The sequence below is a fragment of the Hyla sarda genome, chromosome 13 (assembly GCF_029499605.1).
Source record: "Hyla sarda isolate aHylSar1 chromosome 13, aHylSar1.hap1, whole genome shotgun sequence".
NCBI classification, from domain to species: domain Eukaryota; kingdom Metazoa; phylum Chordata; class Amphibia; order Anura; family Hylidae; genus Hyla; species Hyla sarda.
In genome coordinates, this window is record NC_079201.1 from 17,470,435 (window position 1) to 17,491,287 (window position 20,853).

Here is a 20,853-nt window from a genome sequence, read left to right on the forward strand (position 1 = left end):
GGATCCACTACCCGCCAGCCGGCATCGTGACAGTAGATCCGGCCATGGATCCCGCTGAAGTTCCTCTGCCAGTTGTCGCTGACCTCACCACGGTGGTCGCCCAGCAGTCACAACAGATAGCGCAACAAGGCCAACAGCTGTCTCAACTGACCGTTATGCTACAACAGTTACTACCACAGCTTCAGCAGTCATCTCCTCCGCCAGCTCCTGCACCTCCTCCGCAGCGAGTGGCCGCTCCTGGGCTACGCCTATCCTTGCCGGATAAATTTGATGGGGACTCTAAGTTTTGCCGTGGCTTTCTTTCCCAATGTTCCCTGCATCTGGAGATGATGTCGGACCTGTTTCCCACTGAAAGGTCTAAGGTGGCTTTCGTAGTCAGCCTTCTGTCCGGAAAAGCCCTGTCATGGGCCACACCGCTCTGGGACCGCAATGATCCTGTCACTGCCTCTGTACACTCCTTCTTCTCGGAAGTCCGAAGTGTCTTTGAGGAACCTGCCCGAGCCTCTTCTGCTGAGACTGCCCTGTTGAACCTGGTCCAGGGTAATTCTTCCGTTGGCGAGTATGCCGTACAATTCCGTACTCTTGCTTCAGAATTGTCCTGGAATAATGAGGCCCTCTGCGCGACCTTTAAAAAAGGCCTATCCAGCAACATTAAAGATGTTCTGGCCGCACGAGAAATTCCTGCTAATCTACATGAACTTATTCACCTAGCCACTCGCATTGACATGCGTTTTTCCGAAAGGCGTCAGGAGCTCCGCCAAGATATGGACTCTGTTCGCACGAGGCGTTTCTTCTCCTCGGCTCCTCTCTCCTCTGGTCCCCTGCAATCTGTTCCTGTGCCTCCCGCCGTGGAGGCTATGCAGGTCGACCGGTCTCGCCTGACACCTCAAGAGAGGACACGACGCCGCATGGAGAACCTCTGCCTGTACTGTGCTAGTACCGAACACTTCCTGAGGGATTGTCCTATCCGTCCTCCCCGCCTGGAAAGACGTCCGCTGACTCCGCACAAAGGAGAGACAGTCCTTGATGTCTACTCTGCTTCTCCACGTCTTACTGTGCCTGTGCGGATGTCTGCCTCTGCCTTCTCCTTCTCTACCGTGGCCTTCTTGGACTCTGGATCTGCAGGAAATTTTATTCTGGCCTCTCTCGTCAACAGGTTCAACATCCCAGTGACCAGTCTCGCCAGACCCCTTTACATCAATTGTGTAAACAATGAAAGATTGGACTGTACCATACGCTTCCGCACGGAGCCCCTTCTAATGAGCATCGGATCTCATCACGAGAGGATTGAACTTTTGGTCCTCCCCAATTGCACCTCGGAAATTCTCCTTGGACTTCCCTGGCTTCAACTTCATTCCCCAACCCTGGATTGGTCCACTGGGGAGATCAAGAGTTGGGGGCCCTCTTGTTCCAAGGACTGTCTAAGACCGGTTCCCAGTAACCCTTGCCGTGACTCTGTGGTTCCCTCAGTAACCGGTCTCCCTAAGGCCTATATGGACTTCGCGGATGTTTTCTGCAAAAAACAAGCTGAGACTCTACCTCCTCACAGGCCTTATGATTGCCCTATCGACCTCCTCCCGGGTACTACTCCACCCCGGGGCAGAATTTATCCTCTCTCTGCCCCAGAGACTCTTGCCATGTCTGAGTATGTCCAGGAAAATTTAAAAAAGGGCTTTATCCGTAAATCCTCCTCTCCTGCCGGAGCTGGATTTTTCTTTGTGTCCAAAAAAGATGGCTCCCTACGTCCTTGCATTGACTACCGCGGTCTTAATAAAATCACGGTTAAGAACCGCTACCCCCTACCCCTCATCTCTGAACTCTTTGATCGCCTCCAAGGTGCCCACATCTTTACTAAATTGGACTTAAGAGGCGCCTATAACCTCATCCGCATCAGAGAGGGGGATGAGTGGAAAACGGCGTTTAACACCAGAGATGGACACTTTGAGTATCTGGTCATGCCCTTTGGCCTGTGCAACGCCCCTGCTGTCTTCCAAGACTTTGTCAATGAAATTTTTTGTGATCTGTTATACTCCTGTGTTGTTGTATATCTGGACGATATCCTAATTTTTTCTGCCAATCTAGAAGAACACCGCCAGCATGTCCGTATGGTTCTTCAGAGACTTCGTGACAATCAACTCTATGCCAAAATTGAGAAATGTCTGTTTGAATGCCAATCTCTTCCTTTTCTAGGATATTTGGTCTCTGGCCAGGGACTACAAATGGATCCAGACAAACTCTCTGCCGTCTTAGATTGGCCACGCCCCTCCGGACTCCGTGCTATCCAACGCTTTTTGGGGTTCGCCAATTATTACAGGCAATTTATTCCACATTTTTCTACCGTTGTGGCTCCTATCGTGGCTTTAACCAAAAAAAATGCCAATCCCAAGTCGTGGCCTCCTCAAGCGGAAGACGCCTTTAAACGACTCAAGTCTGCCTTTTCTTCGGCTCCCGTGCTCTCCAGACCTGACCCTTCCAAACCCTTCCTATTGGAGGTTGATGCCTCCTCAGTGGGAGCTGGAGCTGTTCTTTTACAAAAAAATTCTTCCGGGCATGCTGTCACTTGTGGGTTTTTTTCTAGGACCTTCTCTCCGGCGGAGAGGAACTACTCCATCGGGGATCGAGAGCTTCTAGCCATTAAATTAGCACTTGAGGAATGGAGGCATCTGCTGGAGGGATCAAGATTTCCAGTTATTATTTACACCGACCACAAGAACCTCTCCTACCTCCAGTCTGCCCAACGGCTGAATCCTCGCCAGGCCCGGTGGTCTCTGTTCTTTGCCCGATTTAATTTTGAGATTCACTTTCGTCCTGCCGATAAGAACATTAGGGCCGATGCTCTCTCTCGTTCCTCGGATGCCTCAGAAGTTGAACTCTCTCCGCAACACATCATTCCACCTGACTGCCTGATCTCCACTTCTCCAGCCTCCATCAGGCAAACTCCTCCAGGAAAGACCTTTGTTTCTCCACGCCAACGCCTCGGAATCCTCAAATGGGGTCACTCCTCCCATCTCGCTGGTCATGGGGGCATCAAGAAATCTGTGCAACTCATCTCCCGCTTCTATTGGTGGCCGACTCTGGAGACGGATGTTGTGGACTTTGTGCGAGCCTGCACTATCTGTGCCCGGGATAAGACTCCTCGCCAGAAGCCCGCTGGTTTTCTTCATCCCCTGCCTGTCCCCGAACAGCCTTGGTCTCTGATTGGTATGGATTTTATTACTGATTTACCCCCTTCCCGTGGCAACACTGTTATTTGGGTGGTCGTTGATCGATTCTCCAAAATGGCACATTTCATCCCTCTTCCTGGTCTTCCTTCAGCGCCTCAGTTGGCTAAACAATTTTTTGTACACATTTTTCGTCTTCACGGGTTGCCTACGCAGATCGTCTCGGATAGAGGCGTCCAATTTGTGTCTAAATTCTGGAAGGCTCTCTGTAAACAACTCAAGATTAAATTAAATTTTTCTTCTGCATATCATCCCCAGTCCAATGGACAAGTAGAAAGAATTAACCAAGTCTTGGGTGATTATTTGCGACATTTTGTTTCCTCCCGCCAGGATGACTGGGCAGATCTCCTTCCATGGGCCGAATTCTCGTATAACTTCAGAGTCTCTGAATCTTCCTCCAAATCCCCATTTTTCGTGGTGTACGGCCGTCACCCTCTTCCCCCCCTCCCTACCCCCTTGCCCTCTGGTCTGCCCGCTGTGGATGAAATTTCTCGTGACCTTTCCATTATATGGAGAGAGACCCAAAATTCTCTCTTACAGGCTTCTTCACGCATGAAGAGGTTCGCGGATAAGAAAAGAAGAGCTCCTCCCGTTTTTTCCCCTGGAGACAAGGTATGGCTCTCCGCTAAATATGTCCGCTTCCGTGTCCCTAGCTACAAGTTGGGACCACGCTATCTTGGTCCTTTCAAAATTTTGTGTCAAATTAATCCTGTCTCTTACAAACTTCTTCTTCCTCCTTCTCTTCGTATCCCTAATGCCTTTCACGTCTCTCTTCTTAAACCACTCATCCTCAACCGTTTTTCTCCCAAATCTGTTCCTCCCACTCCTGTTTCCGGCTCCTCGGACATCTTCTCTGTCAAAGAGATCTTAGCCTCTAAAAAGGTCAGAGGGAAAACTTTTTTTTTAGTGGACTGGGAGGGTTGTGGTCCTGAAGAGAGATCCTGGGAACCTGAGGACAACATCCTAGATAAAAGTCTGCTCCTCAGGTTCTCAGGCCCTAAAAAGAGGGGGAGACCCAAGGGGGGGGGTACTGTTACGCCGAGCGCTCCGGGTCCCCGCTCCTCCCCGGAGCGCTCGCTACACTCTCTCCGCTGCAGCGCTCCGGTCAGATCCACTGACCCGGGGCGCTGCGATTCTGCTGCCAGCCGGGATGCGATTCACGATGCGGGTAGCGCCCGCTCGCGATGCGCACCCCGGCTCCCGTACCTGACTCGCTCTCCCTCGGTCCTGTCCCGGCGCGCGCGGCCCCGCTCCCTAGGGCGCGCGCGCGCCGGGTCTTTGCGATTTAAAGGGCCACTGCGCCGCTGATTGGCGCAGTGATTCCAATTAGTGTCTTCACCTGTGCACTTCCCTATATCACCTCACTTCCCCTGCACTTCCCTGCCGGATCTTGTTGCCATTGTGCCAGTGAAAGCGTTCCTTGTATGTTCCTAGCCTGTGTTCCAGACCTCCTGCCGTTGCCCCTGACTACGATCCTTGCTGCCTGCCCCGACCTTCTGCTACGTCCGACCTTGCTTCTGTCTACTCCCTTGTACCGCGCCTATCTTCAGCAGCCAGAGAGGTTGAGCCGTTGCTAGTGGATACGACCTGGTCACTACCGCCGCAGCAAGACCATCCCGCTTTGCGGCGGGCTCTGGTGAAAACCAGTAGTGACTTAGAACCGATCCACTAGCACGGTCCACGCCAATCCCTCTCTGGCACAGAGGATCCACTACCCGCCAGCCGGCATCGTGACATATACATTAGTATGGAGAACAGTGTTGAACTGTTGAAAACAGTGTTTATTAAAACTGGGTTACGGGAAAAATAGCACAAACTGAAATGTTGGTGAGGTGAAGAACATTTACAGGGGTATCGGTAACGTCAAATGTTATACTGTATCCACAGCACTTGGGATAACAAGCTGATCTTTGGTGGCCCAATCGCTGGGATCCCCACATGAGATTGTCCCCTGAACAAATGCAGCACAGTGCACATGTATGGCCAATGGGACTTATGAACATTTCTCAAAAACCCCATAGAAATTGCCTGGAATATTGGCCATGCACCTGCACTATGCTCCTTACATTTAGGGGACAATTTTCCTCTGTTCTCATAAAGGAAGACCCAGGGATCAGACCACCACTGATCAGCCTGTTATCCCCAATGCTGAGGATATGGGATCACTTTTGATCTTGAGAACATTGCTCTTTGAGAGGTTTTGAATGGCCTTTACCAATTTCTTAATGGTCACCATAACAAGTGTTTCTACAGAATGAGCACTGACCGAGTTGCAGGCCTAAATAGTGCTGTATAGTCCACACTGTGCTCCAGAGGGTCCATTTTGTCCCTGAAAGGAAAATCAAGGCTTGCCTCTTATCTCTTTACACCCATAAAGTTCTGGGCAGCTGTTCTAAATGTGTATAAATACTTGTGTTCTTAATCTGTACACAGTGCTGCCTCCTAAGAGTAATTAACTCCACTCTCCTTTTAGCGACCATCATTACCAGCAGTTCACTGCTTAGAGCAGGGCAGCTTTTGTGATGTAGCCTTTTCCATGCTGTTATCTTATTGTTGCTTTCCTTTCTGCTCTTATAGCACCTTGCAGACACAATGCATTAATAACCCCCTTCTCCCCGACACATGCCATGCATAAAAGTGTACTGAGTAAATCCCCCCCTCAGAACAGTGCCAGCCTGATCAGTCCAGAGTACTATTTCCAGTACTATGTCATTGCATAGCAGAGAAGAGTAGCTGCTGTTTTGTGATTTGCCAGAGAAGTAAGGTAAAGTAAGTCCAGATGTAAGTACTGCTGGCAAAAAAGCCCAACTCTGATCCCATCCCCTCAAAAATGGAAAGAATGTGAAATACAGGTGTGCTTTAAGTGATAAATGTGTCTTCTATTTAACATTACCATCCATAGGTGGTATAATGAGTGTAAATTGCCAAAATAATACAGATACATAACAGGATGGTCCACTTCCTAACAAAAAGTAAAACCAAGAATTTAAAACACAACCACTGACCGAAGTTACACGCTTCCTTTTCATGTCTGATGTAACACCCATACAGTGCACATTTAGTTATACCACAACTTACCTGCACATTTTGTCCTGGTTGTAAGAGGAGGTCCTGGTGGTCCTGTGCCGCCTTCCCCCGGGCGGGTCAACAAGACGCGGATTTCATACTCCACATCTGGATCCAAGTGCCACAGTTTGTACGTAGGTCCGTCCATGACGTGGGTCTCAGCCCAGCTTCCTGAAGTAGTCCGGTATTCCACTTCCTTCAGGACGATGGGTCCATCGCCAATGATGGAGTTGGCATTTGGCTTAATCCACAGGTATGTCGCTCCTACTGCCAAAAGTTCGGGGGGTGCAATGGGCTTTGGTGGTTCTGGGAGAGCAGAGAGGGAAGGACATGGTTATTAATATGATTGCATACTTGACAATACATTATAGGGCAGAAATATATATATATATATATATATATATATATATATATTTTATTTTATTTTTATATATAAATATAAAAAATATTTTTATATATATATATTAATATTTAAATTGCCACTACAGCTCAATATATATATTATATATATATATATATATATATATATATATACACACACACACACACACAATATATAGCGCTGTAGTCACAATTATTGTAATACCCCTAATAATTGACTTTATAGTTATTTTTTATCACAGCAATTTCTATCCATATTAATGTCACTTTTGAATAATTATTGTCCCTGGTGGAACGCCTACCGTAAGGTACAATAAGAACCTTTCATTTTTTTAGTGCTCATCGCTCGGAGCTTTGTTGCTTGAACTTCTTGAACTTTCACAAACCAATTATATGAAAACATTTACATACAAAAAAGTTTAATGTGACATTTTTTCATTTTTTCAAATATATTTTTCAGTCTTCCATTATGCGATGATTCATTTCCTGATGTATCCTCAGCTGGGGAACACTTCGCATGTAGTGCCTCCAGCTGTTGCAAAACTACAACTGCCAGCATGGCCGGACAGCCAACGGCTAGTCTGGTGTAAGCTTAGACCATCTATTAGTTGGTTTACTTAAACGAGTTCTGCAGTGAAATATTACTTATACCCTATCCAAAGGATAGGGGATAAGTTATAGATCGCAGGGGTCCGAGCACTTGGCCCCCCCGCGAACTCCTGAACGGGGTCCCGGCAGTCTGCTGGAAGGAGGCGTGCTACCCCCGCAGGGAGCAGCGGCTGACATGCCCCCTACATGTATCCCATAGAGAAACCCCATGCCTGCCACATCAGTGAAAACAGGTAAGCACAAGGTATGAACAAGAACCTTTACATTATTCTCTAAAAAAAATCTATACTGCACTATATAAGCAAAACGAACCCAAAAAAGGATTCAAATTCTTGCTGTTACAGTATATTCTCTACATATTTATACGAACAATGAATATAAATGTATCAAGCAACAATAACAAACCATTTATTTTTGCATGTATAATTGTAAAAACAAAAACATTTACTGATAATTGGGGCATATGCGTTCTATTGTGTATGAAATTTCCGCTACCTATTAACTGCTAATGACATCAATTCAGTGCCGCATAATGAGGCTCATATTTACATAGAGATAATAAAAAAAGGGGCCGTCTGGTTTAGAAAACATATTTTAGAATAGTTTACTCACAATAAGGAATTATCCAAAGCAGTGCTGCCCAACCAGGGCGCCTCCAACTGTTACAAAACTACAACTCCCAGCATGCCAATTGCTATCCATGTCAAAATGACAGGAGTTCCTGCTTCATTACTTAGTTTTGTGTAGCAGCCTGAACGCCTATACTAAGACATCAAAACTATGTATTGAGCAGGAGTCTGACAGACAAAGGAATTAACTAGAAATGCTTAGCATCACCACTTATCTCCTTGTACCCATGTGCAGTATGCAGAAATGCATAGTACATCACTTACTTACTGTAGAGGTGCAGGGACTTCTGCCAAAATGTGAGAAGTCCCTGCTTCATTTCTTAGTTTTGAGTAGCAGCCTATGCTAAGACACCATGGAAACTATGCATTGAGAAGGAAGCATACATTGCATGCCTCCAGCTCAGTGAACACTCACTTGGTCGTGCAGATTGACCGGCCAAAGCAGTGCAAGATTGTAAGGCCGGATTCACACTATGGAATCTACAGCATATTCTGGGCAGAAATCTTTAGGGATGGCACCGTCTGAATCAGTCCCCATAGACGTCAATGTATTCAAGGTGGTATTCCGCTGAAAGAATGAACAAGTCCATTCTTTCGGCAGATTAATTTCAAGGGCAAAAAGCTCCACCGATAAAATTTTGTTGTGTGCACTGTGCAGCGAAATTCCATTGACAGTAAGGGGACCGAATTTCGCTTGGTAATTCCGTAGTGTGAACCAAGCCTAAGTGGCAATGCATACAGTAGATTACAAGCAAATATTGAAGCAGAGCCAGCTCACCCCTGGTCCGGATATCGAGCACGGAGAAAGTGTGGACTTGCACTCAATCACAATAAGAAAATGGAAAAAAGTCCAGCTCAGATGCAGATCAAATAAGCGCAGCTTTATTTCACATCATGCTAAAAGCAACAGGTACAAGTCTGAAATGACGCGTTTCGGCCAGGTGCTGGCCTTAGTCATACAATAATTACAAGTTCTAAGAATACTTTTATACGGAGTGGGAGGTAACGAGATGCAGCAACAGGTGAGAGTGATGGATTAACTCCTGCTGCACCTCTCCTCCCAACTCCATTCACAAAGGAACTACTGTGTTTTTTTCTATATACAAATGTGAACATATACATAAAATAATAACATAAGATAATGATCTTTATTCATAAAAAAGTTATAGACAATTATGAATGTAACAAAAAAACGAACAAATTGTTAGACATTCGCATGTCAGCACCTATACAAATACAAAAATTCATAACTATGAAAAAATCAATAGCATATACTGTCATGAGGCTGTGCAACAAGTAGTTGTTAAAACAAAGTGATATTGAAAAATAGTATGTAAATATACAAAATATTCATTATTAAATATACATAAATGTTGTTACTAACCTAGAATATTTTACTTCTGTAAAAAAGGAACTACAAAGAATGACTGCATTATAATAATCATGTATTTTACTGTATTTATATGCGGGATCAAAAATGAAATAGCCATATGTGCATACGTCTCCAAGTCATTTATCCTATTGAGATATAGTACACTATACTATATGATATGCAATGAGAGATGCATCAACATAAAAATAATCCATATTGTATTTATGATATATCATTAATAGTAGGATACATCTCCAGTGCATATCAATTATAAAAACAGAATGTAGTATACATAGATCCATGAAAAAAGAAGAAGCTGCAAAGAAACATATGCATAATGAAACTGACCTAATACTGAACACAATAAGACTGATTAGAAAATAATGCCCAACTAGTAATGAGAAATAACATCCAACCTTTTGTTTAGACCTCTAGGATATCTAGTATCCAATATATTTCTCTTTCCATGAGTTTTTTTTCTGTGGTCTCCTCCTCGGAATGGTGGGGATACTCTCTCTATCCCTTGGACCCTCACACATGACCAGTCTCCTCCATGATCCTCGGCTATATGTTTAGTGATCATAGATGTGTTTCTATTATTAAAGTGAAGGATATCGGAAAGATGTTTCCTTACTTGCACCTTAAGTGGATTGATGGTGTATCCCACGTACTGCACCAGACATGACTCCCATGTGAACAAATAAACCACGTATTTCGTGTTACAATTTATATATTGTTTAATGAAAAATGAGTCATGGCTGGAACTTGTAATTATTGTATGACTAAGGCCAGCACATGCGCGTTATTTCCAACTTGTACCTGTTGCTTTTGGCGTGATGTGAAATAAAGCTGAGCTTATTTGATCTGCATCTGAGCTGGACTTTTTTCCATATTCATGCAGTAGATGACGTAGTGTGATTTTTTTTTGTCATTGTCCTTAGGCAAATTTGTACAGGAGCAGGGACTCCTGTCTTCGACAGGAGTCCCTGCTCCTGTACAAATTTGCCTAAGGACAATGACAAAAAAAAATCAGATTTTGTATAATTCAGGACAAATTTGATTAGTTCCAGATTGATTTTCTCATCTCTTTTCAGTACTATTTATAACACTGCTCTATACGCAGCAGCAATGTTCACATACAATACACTGGCTGACATTTTACATACCGTACATATTGGTACAATGATAATGAGCCAGCACTATGTTACATTAGTGATGAAAGCATGCGATGTGGAATGTCTATACGCAGGTAATGAAGATACTGCTCTGTATAATGCACTCCTGCCCCTAATAAATAAAAGATGAGGTTTTTATGAGTGTTCTAGATGGTTGTCTCCCCGGTCCACATTGAGCGTCTCCAGAATAATACCTGGATAATTATCTCCGCCGAGAACTGAAGCGATCAATAATTGATTGTATGGAGCCGCACTGCAATTAATTGTGGGAATATTTAGGTAAATGGACGCATAGCACAGGGGAGAGACAGGGTACACCAAGGCCCGAAAGCTACAGAACGGGCCAGGAGAGGCTGACATTACACAGGAGCTTGTCTTTACTGAACACGGAGAATAAGTAAAGCTAACTTCTTAGTTTTTTACTCACTCAGTCACTATACATAATACGGATAATGAAAGACACATAATCGAGTCAATACTTTAGAGCCATAGGCTTGGAGTTTTCCACTGTCTGGTGCCACACTGTTGCATATAAGCACTGTCATTTGAACAAACTTTGCATAAATCAATAGTACAAGCCAATATAAGAAACTTCGTTTTATATATATATATATATATATATATATACATATCTATTTATGTGGTAACGGGGTGTGATGAGGGCAGATGTTATTACCCTAGGGGCAGATGGCATTAACCTCTTTTATTCGTGATGCCAGGGTGTGGTTTATCCCCGATACCACCCGAAGGTATACTGCTGGATCCTGGGCTAGGCACGGGGGCAATAATGACTCAGACGTCAAGTTATGGATAACGGTAGCTTTACTGAGGGTAGACAGATGGTAAAGTCTATATAGTTCAGCCAGGGCCCACGGAGGTGACCAGTGACACGGAGACCTTAAGGGCTTGCTGGGACTTGTAGAAGGACTGGACAGTTTAATGCAGGACACGCTGACTTGACAGATGACAGGGACTGACTTGACTGATGACTGACAAAGCTATGACTGTAGCTTACTTGCAATTGACTGTGGCTGCAGACTGGACTTGAGGCCTCCTATGACTCTATGGACACACTAGGACTCGACTTGACATCAGCAAAGACTTGTAAAGAAAGAGAGAGAGCTAGCTCCACCTAGGGATTATATGGGGGAGACTAGCAGGGAGCCCATAGGTCACCCCTGGGATCACCTGGTCACTGGTACCTCCTGGATAACAATCACTTGACAAGTCACATGGTAAACAGTCTTAAAGTGACAATGCTTTCTGAACACATTACATGGTATAATACATTAGAAACATTTACATAGGGGGACACTGTAGGGAGGCTGTCTGACAGGGCAGTAAGAGTACGGGGTAACACCTCTCGTACTGGGCCATCACACACACATATATGATGCATTTCAAGCCACTGTTTGGCTCTTTGTTATAGTTTACTATGAATATGAGCCCAACCATGACATGGGGTATCTATAGATACGCAAACTATTACCACTAGAGGGCAACTAGAGGTTTTAGCCATTGGACCATGAGGCGATTAGCTGATCACCAGTAACTCTTCATTCCTAGTGGTCTTTCAGATGGAATCCTGTTGATAAAATAATATATTCTAGAAGGGTTAGTTGTTATTCAGATTACTGTGCATTGTTTGAATAGAGACTACGTCGGCGAGAAAGCAAATCGACAGAACATAACTCCGTACAGACACTGTACAGCAGGGAGCCCGGGAGATATGTAAGTTCAGGACTGGGAACAAACCAGGAGAATGTTGAATGAGAACTGACTACAATTTTTCACCGCTCAGGAGCAGTACAAAATAGGTAAAGATAGTTATTTGGGAAGTTATTCAATGTTATTTAAATTACGGTAAAAAAAAAAAAATCAAGATGGTGTTCCAATGTAAGCCAAGGCCGTACAATGGTTAAAGGATTCTTAACTAATTAAAAATAATCACTGGTTATTATACATATTATGTCAAAATGACTGCTGTATGCCGAGAGCAGCTCTTCAGGATCGAGAGAAAAATAAAGACTGAGCTCCTGCCATGTGTTGCCTAAGCACCTGTATTCAGTAATGGCACATTTGCTGTCTAGCTTCTATTCAGATAGCCCAATTACCTCCAATTTTGGTCTTGGCAAATCATTTCTCTTATCTTTGAGGAGCAAATATTGTAAAAAATTACTTCTCCGGGTACAAATCAACCTAATCTGGTGTGCATCTTAACACTGCCGTTCTGTCATCTTCTTTGTGCCTGCAGATTTTTTTTGGCTATCACTTAGTCCATTGCGTACAGATATGAGCACTAGGTAGTCTGGCACTGTAGTATTTGGAGAATGTGTCTCAGGTATCCATTGTTTGATTAGTTTAGAAGTCTATTGTGGTGCAGTTTTTGTACGTGAGAGTTCACAATGCAAATTAACAAAGAGATATGGCACTCACCGATTCTGTAGAACTTCTTTATTGCATACTCACAAAAAAGGGAACAAGGGCACAAAGACAGCGGGGGTGTTCAGACTAAGGCTTGTCAAATGCTTCGTAAAAATAAATGCCTTTGCTCATAAAGTTGCCTCCCTGCGAATCTTGTTGGACTTGCTGAATTGCTGTAAATCTCAGATTATTTGGATTACCTTGGTGAAATTGTTTAAAATGTGCAGATAAAGGATGTTTATCATTCTGTTTTTAAAGTTATATCTGTGTTCCAGAATCCGTGTTTTTAGGGCCCGTGAAGTTCGGCCTACATACTGTTTGAGCACGGGCACTGAATAATGTAGATTACTCCCACACAATATTATGATGAATTAGACACATTATGCAAAAGAGCCAAGGAGCATGGTATTTTATCTAAACAGGAATTCTATTTTATCACAGGCACTCAGGAACACATACCATTTTTTACACCATACCAAAGATCCATACAAAACCCTAAACAACCCCCAGGCCGCCCAATAGTATCAGGGATCGGATCCATAACATCAAAGTTATCCCAATACATTGATTAATATCTTCCACCGTATGTTAAGTCAACCGAATCATACCTACATGATACAACACAAATTATTCAGATTATTGAAGCTATTAAGTGGGATCCAACTTGGTTTTTGGTCACACTGGACGCAAGTTCACTGTGTATAATCATTAATCATCAACAAGGTTTAACTGCCATCCGCAAAACATTGGAAAGTCATGCAGATCTATCACTGGACCAAATCAACTTCCTTATAGACAGTATTGAATTCATATTAACACACAATTTTTTTAAGTTTGGATCTGATTGTTACTTGCAAATTAACGGAACTGCCATGGGCAACAGATTCGTGCCCAGCTATGCAAATTTGTTCATGGCAAATTGGGAGAGTACCACCATCAATCCACAACTGGGTGGTGATCTGGTGTCATGGCGGCATTACATAGACGACATTTTTTTCATTAGGTGTGGAACCAAACCGGATATTGTTAACTTTATTTAATCTCTTAACACTAATAATTTAAATCTCAAATTCACCTAACATTAGTACAGTATCTGTTGAATTTTTGTATTTACTAATTACCACTAATACAATCTGTCACCTCCCTCAATGGTTGGTCAGTGTTCCAACCAGCCAATTCCGCAGACTCAAACGAAATTGCACCAACAACTACCAATTTGAGAGCTATTTCCCTTACCAACCATTTGAGAAGAAATATCCCTTGGTAAATCTACAACAATCTCTTGATAAAGTGCGCAGTTTAGACAGGACAACATTATTTATTCCAAAAAATCTGAATACACTTATACCTGCAGCTAAAGAACATTCTAAATTAATTATTCCCTTTAATACACAACATCGCAAAATAGAAACTATTATTAGAAAATATTGGCCGTTACTTTGCCAAGACAAAATGTTGAGTCATATTCTTCCAGTTAAACCACCCTTTGTATATACCAGAGCCCCAAATTTTGGGAACTCAAATAGCTCCCATGGTCCGTACAAATAATCCTAACTGGAGACCAACTTCCACCTTAGTCGACCTAAAAGGTTTCATTAGATGTGGACAGTGTCCTAATTGTAAGGCCACTAATTTCGAAAAAAGAACTATGGAGGTCAAATCGACTGTGATGATTTTGTTCATAAAATTAATGAATTTTTAAACTGTTCAAGTAAGGGAGTAATCTATATTATTCAGTGCCCATGCTCAAAACAATATGTAGGCCTAACTTCACGAGCCCTAAAAACATGGATTCTGGAACACAGATATAACATAAAAAAATAGATAAACATCCTTTATCTGCACATTTTAAACAATTTCACCAAGGTAATCCAAATAATCTAAGATTTATCGCAATACAGCAAGTCCAACAAGATTGGCGGGGAGGCACCTTTATTTGCAAAATTGTCGGGAGCCAAATCTAGAAAAATCTTTGAATTTGGCTCTCACACCTAGAGGACTAAACAGCGATCTAGAACTGTTTGGTTTTTTAGATTAGCAGGGGATGGTCCCTTTGGATGTCCCGTCGGCATTTGGCTGTGTTCCCGGCACTCCAACGAGCCCTTTATTGGGTCCTCTCCCCATCTCCTACCTACATTTAGCTATGAAGTGTGTGATTTTTTATATTTTAATATTTTATTATTTCTAATATTATATGATGTTTCTTTAGGGTGTGATTTATATTTTTTGATATCCTGTGATATTTATCTATATACAAAAATATGTATCCAATCTGACTATATATGCAAGTATGCGATTTTAAAGACATACAGGCTAAACTATATAATTATATTGTTCTATTTCTATATTATGTATTTGTATTATATATATTATATGCATATGTCTCACTAATCTATGTTTTTATTGTATATAGAATTCTCTGCTACCTATAGTCCCTATTAATGTTAGTATAAGCTTATCCCCATTATTACCTAGTAATATATTGTTGTCAATTTGACAATACATACTGGATGTGACGTCAGTAATTAAGAGGAGGGGTTTACCATATATACTGTTGAGTAATTGACCCCCAAAAATATCTACTTTAAGCTGCTGAGGAAAGGACCTATGGGGGTCCTGAAACGCATCAAGCCCACTATCTATCAAGTTTTGTGACCACCACTAACACCTATATTGTGACCTTAATGCATCTATGAACTTTATTTGCCAAAGACCTCGGTCTGTCAATCAAAGTACCTGACAGCGCGCGCTGCAGACACACGTGTCGGAGCCCACTACCTCCAGCTCTTCGATCTAGAGAGACGGCTGAGTCTCCAGCAGTGCTCTCTCCAGCCAAGAGAGCAGACACGGGGGCAAAGACCAGCGCATCCTGGAAAGTAAAACTTCACTATATCAGCATCTGCTAACGGGTATCACGGCTCAACATCAGTAGAGGCATCCACTCCTGGATCGGAGAGCATTTCACCTTTTGTTAAACTGAGTCCATTACTTTTGGATATAATTCATCATATACTTACCAGTTAATACCGTACCTAAGGATAATACGGAACTTTATGAACACTAGTATCTCCAGCATATATATACTAGTTGCTAGTTTGTCTAAGGATACTAACGGAACTTTCTGCATATTATAATTTCTATGATAGACCATTAGGTGTGCGGTCGCATTTTTACACTATTTTATTGCATTATCTTCTTATTGCATATTATTTTTACCATTTTACTGTATCCATTAGAGATGAGCGAATCGAATCTGACGAATCCAAATTCGTTAAGAATTTCAGGAAAGATTCTATTCGCAACTAATGTGAACATCTGCGTGATTCGATCACGCAAATCACTTTATTAAACTCCATTTAGTGCGGTCCAGGATCCAGGGCATCTAAAATGGCGGATCCACATGTGAGGACATTGGGCAGAGAATCCTGGGAAGGCGGGAACAAGGGTACGTGGTATGACCCTGAATCACACGCAGCGTGCAGCCTATCAGCAGTCAGTCACCCCTGTGATGTCACAGCCCTATATAATTGGCAGCCATAGTGCGGCCAGTCACTTCAGCCTTTCATTGCAGAGAGATAGATAGGGACAGACAGCGCTGTGTGTTGGCCAGAAAAGCTTTTTTACAGCAGCGATCCACCTCCTTGTCACATTCTGTTGCACGGAGGGACAGAGAGCAGTGTGTGTTGCACAGAAAAGCATTCTTACTGCAGCGATTAACCTTCCAGTCACTACAGCATTCTATTACAGAGAGGTCTGATGAAACCGCGCAAGCGCGGTGAAACGCCTGGCATGGAACCTGTTCGTTACCTACCTGGCTCCAGCTTCTTCTCCTTGGTCAGCGCCTGAAATCCTGCATTTTCGAAGTGCAGACCTCCACTATCATAATCAAACGTGTCTCCTTGTTGTGTGGGTTTTTGCACAACCTAGCTGGGTGAGCCTCATACTTTACCCTCCCCTACCACACACCTGTGATCACCTTGATACTCCACAAGGGAGAGGGACAGAGAGCAGTGTGTTGCACAGAACAACAGCGATTCCGCTCAAGCACAAATCCTGCCTAGAAGCACTGAGAGAGAGAGAGAAAGTGCAATTTTGGGTGTAGTACACAGCGACTGTGTGCTGCAGCACTGGTGTGTACTGCTGGTGTTGTACACAAATACTTTTGTATGAAGCGTGGCCAGGGTCACAATGTTGGCACCACGGCCCTCCCTCAACATATGCAGTGTCACCATAAAGTGGCCTGGGAGAACTGTGGCTCCGATGTGATGGTCCAGCCTGCTGCATCACCCAGTGGCATGCTGCTCCGTTTCAGACAGCCAAGGCTCCACTACCTCAGCCGAAGGGAGCTGTGTGTCATACCCATCTTCTGTCACTCCAGATGCTTCTGCTCCTCCTACTTCGAGTCTGCCAGCAATCCATTGGCGAAGCCATGTCCAAGAGACAACAGTATGCGCCCACTCATCCAATGGAACAGAAGCTGAATGTGCTCTTGTCCAAGTTTCTGTTGCTGCAGTCCCTCCCTTTTCAAGTGGTGGACTCTGCACCTTTCAGAGAACTGATTGCTTGTGCCGAGCCAAGGTGGAGAGTCCCAAGCCATCATTTCTTTGTGGAGAAGGCAGTACCAGCCCTGCACAATTTTGTGGAACAGAAGGTGGGCCAGTCCTTGAGCATGTCAGTGTGTACCAAAGTGCACCGACATGTGGAGCTGTAACTACAGTCAGGGACTATACATGTCCTTTATGGCCAACTGGGTGAATGTGGTTCCTGCACAGCAACAACAGCGACTTGGATAGGTCACCCCGCTTCTGCCTCCAAGCTCTCAGGCCATTGGCCCTGTGACAGTGTGCGACTCCGCCTCCTCATCCTCCCCCATCTCCTCAGCCTCCACTGCACTGACAAGTCTCAGTGCCACTCCAGCATACCATGTGTGCAGGACACGGCGGTGTCACACTGTTGTTCACATGGTTTTCCTTGGTGAACGGAGTCACACAGGGGAGGAACTGCTAAAAGTCATTCAAAAAGAAATCGAATCATGGCTTACTCCACGGAAACTGGAAATGGGAACCATGGTGAACGACAACGGGAAGAACATCTTGTCAAGGAAGGCTGAGCCATGCGCCCTGCATGGCACACATGTTCAATCTGGTTGTCAAGCGGTTCCTGAAGTGTTCCCCCCATCTGCAAGACATCCTAACAATGGAAAGAAAACTTTGCATGCACTTCAGCCACTCATACACCGCAAAGCACACTCTCCTTGAGTTGCAGCATCATAAAGGCATCCCCCAACATAGTCTGATTTGCGACGTTTCCACCCTCCATATGTTGGACCGACTCTACGAAGAGAGAAAAGCCATCACTGATTTTTTGATGATCCAAGCGGATCAGGGGCTCCCCTGTGTAACTTCAATGTCAACCAGTGGCAGCTCATACATGACACCTGCCATTTGCTCAGGCCCTTTGAGGAAGCCACATTATTAGTCAGTTGCCAGGATTACTGGATGAACGACTTCATTCCACTGCTTCATCTACTACAACATGTGTTGGAAACGATGGCTGGTCAGGGCACTATAGACGTGGCGCTTACATCTCATGGCCACATGAGCCCTCTGTGGACTGAACTGGAGGAGGAGGAGGAGGAGGGGAGGGGCACAATGGAGCACAGCTTAGGTTTCACGAGATGGGCGGTTTTTCTAATCATCTGACAGGAGAGGAGGAGCAGGAGCAGCTAGAGGAGCTAGAGGGTTATGAAGAAGGCAAGACAGAAGACCCAGACACACCATGGCAGTATGCAGTGGAGATGGAGGCAGGGAGTCCCTCCGAGTCACTTGCACAAATGGCACGATGCATGCTCACTTGCATCATTCGGCAGCGGGATGACTTCTGTCTCTCCACCTTATTGGACCCTCGCTACCGGCACAAAATGGGGGCCTTTTTTACACCCACTGAGAGAGAGGACAAACTGACCTTCTATAGAGACATCCTACGTAGTCAGTTGGCCGATGCCTATCTGCGCCATTGTCCATCCTTTCGCAGGGTCTGACTCGGGGGGCCCTCTGTGCTCACCTTCCACTGCCATGGCTGAGTTTATAGCCACTGATGAGTAGCTTTCTTCACCCACATAGGGAAGTAACTCATCAGCAGCAGGTAGACCTGGAGCAGCACCTGAACCAGCAGGTGGTGGCATACCTTGACATGACTATGCCAACACCTTGAAGATCCGCTGGACTTCTTGGCAGCCAAACTTGATTTGTGGCCACAATTAGCAAAGTTTGCCTGGAAAATCTGTCCTGCCCGGCCAGTAGTGTGCCATTAGAGCAGGTGTTTAGTACAGCGGGGGCCATAGTAACCCCAAGGAGAACTCATCTGTCTACGAAAAATGTGGAGAGACTGACCTTTGTGAAGATGAATCAGGCATGGTTCAGCCAGGATTTCCACCCACCAATGGCTGATGCATCAGAGTAGATTGACCATGGTGCCACACCAACATTTCACAAATATGGATGGTTCAAAACATGTTTAAGGTACTGCTTCCCAGTTACAGACATTCCTTGCCATCAGACCACAAATAAATATTGAGGATATGCATTAGCTAAACGCATTATTAATTCCCTTTTTGGCAAATGTTACTCGCCCTAAAAAGGGCAGCCCCACACAGGAACCTCTCCCTATTTCCCCCTACAAATACTGCCATTTCCCAGGGTTTTTAGTTGGAAATAGAGAGTTTTTGCTGTGTGGGGCAGCCCTTTTTTAGGGTGAGTAACACTTGCCAAGAAGGGAATTAATAGGGCGAGAGTAGGGCCTTACAGGGGAAGTGTTTACCCCCACAGGTTACAATGGACCATACACTGTTCCCTTCCACCTTTTAGAAGTCTTTGCATCACATCAATACTTGGTGGAGTAGGTGGTACACAGTGTTTTTTTGCACACCATTCCTTTTGTTTGATTAAAAAAAAAAAAAATGGGGTCCATATATTTTATCCTTAGCATATTATTAAAAGTTACGTTTTACGTAATGCATATACTCAATACTTACTTGTGCACACTAACACTTTTACAAAAGAGACTGTTTTCTTCTGCCTACCTGTACTATTCTGATCCTGTCACCCACCTGATGCCACACATCTGATGCCAAATTCTCCTTTTTCACCCACCTTCGTCACCAGTACTGGTATTGCCACCCACCGCACCACTCTGTCACCTGGTCACTTCCAGGAATCCTAATGCTGGTGCTGCCACCTTCAGGCTGTCTCATCCTGCCACCATATGTTCTCCTCATGCTGATGCAAGCTCCAGGCTTTCTCATTCTGCCACCATATATTCTCCTCATGCTGATGCCACCTCCAGGCTATCTCATTCTCCCACCATATGTTCTCCTCATGCTGATGCAAGCTTCAGGCTGTCTCATTCTGCCACCATATGTTCTCCTCATGCTGCCACCAACTCCAGGCTGTGTCATTCAGCCACTATATGGCCTCCTCATGCTGCCGCCACCTCCAGGCTGTGTCATTCAGCCACTATATGTTCTCCTCATGCTGCCGCCACCTCCAGGCTGTGTCATTCAGCCACTATATGTTCTCCTCATGCTACCACAAACTCCAGGCTGTGTCATCCGTCCACTTTATGCTGCCTCCAACTCCAGGCTGTGTCATTCAGCCAGTATATGGTCTCCTCATGCTGCTGCCAACTCCAGGCTGTGTCATTCAGTCACAATATGTTCTCCTCATGCTGCCGCCACCTCCACGCTGTGTCATTCAGCCACTATATGGTCTCCTCATACTGATGCCACCTCCAGGCTCTGTCATTGTGCCGCTCTGCGACAGTGATTCTAATAGCAACGCCTCTTCTGCATGTCATACTGAATAACAGTATTATTTCACTAACCCAGCACACACCCTATGCGTGTTACAGTAAGACAAACACACCTATTGAGGCTCTCTGTAGGCCAGAAATAGCAGTTTTTAATAGCGAAATTGGCG

At 44.4% G+C, this 20,853-nt stretch overlaps 1 protein-coding gene across 12 annotated transcripts in view; it reads right to left on the reverse strand.

Moving 5' to 3' along the window:
- Window positions 1-20,853, reverse strand: part of PTPRT (protein tyrosine phosphatase receptor type T) — a 433,706-nt gene that overhangs the window by 172,473 nt on the left and 240,380 nt on the right. For all 12 annotated transcript variants that reach the window (XM_056549647.1, XM_056549653.1, XM_056549644.1 and 9 more), the window contains exon 7: window positions 6,300-6,593. In XM_056549647.1, coding sequence (XP_056405622.1) covers window positions 6,300-6,593 — 294 coding nt within the window. The remainder of the gene's footprint in view (window positions 1-6,299; window positions 6,594-20,853) is intronic.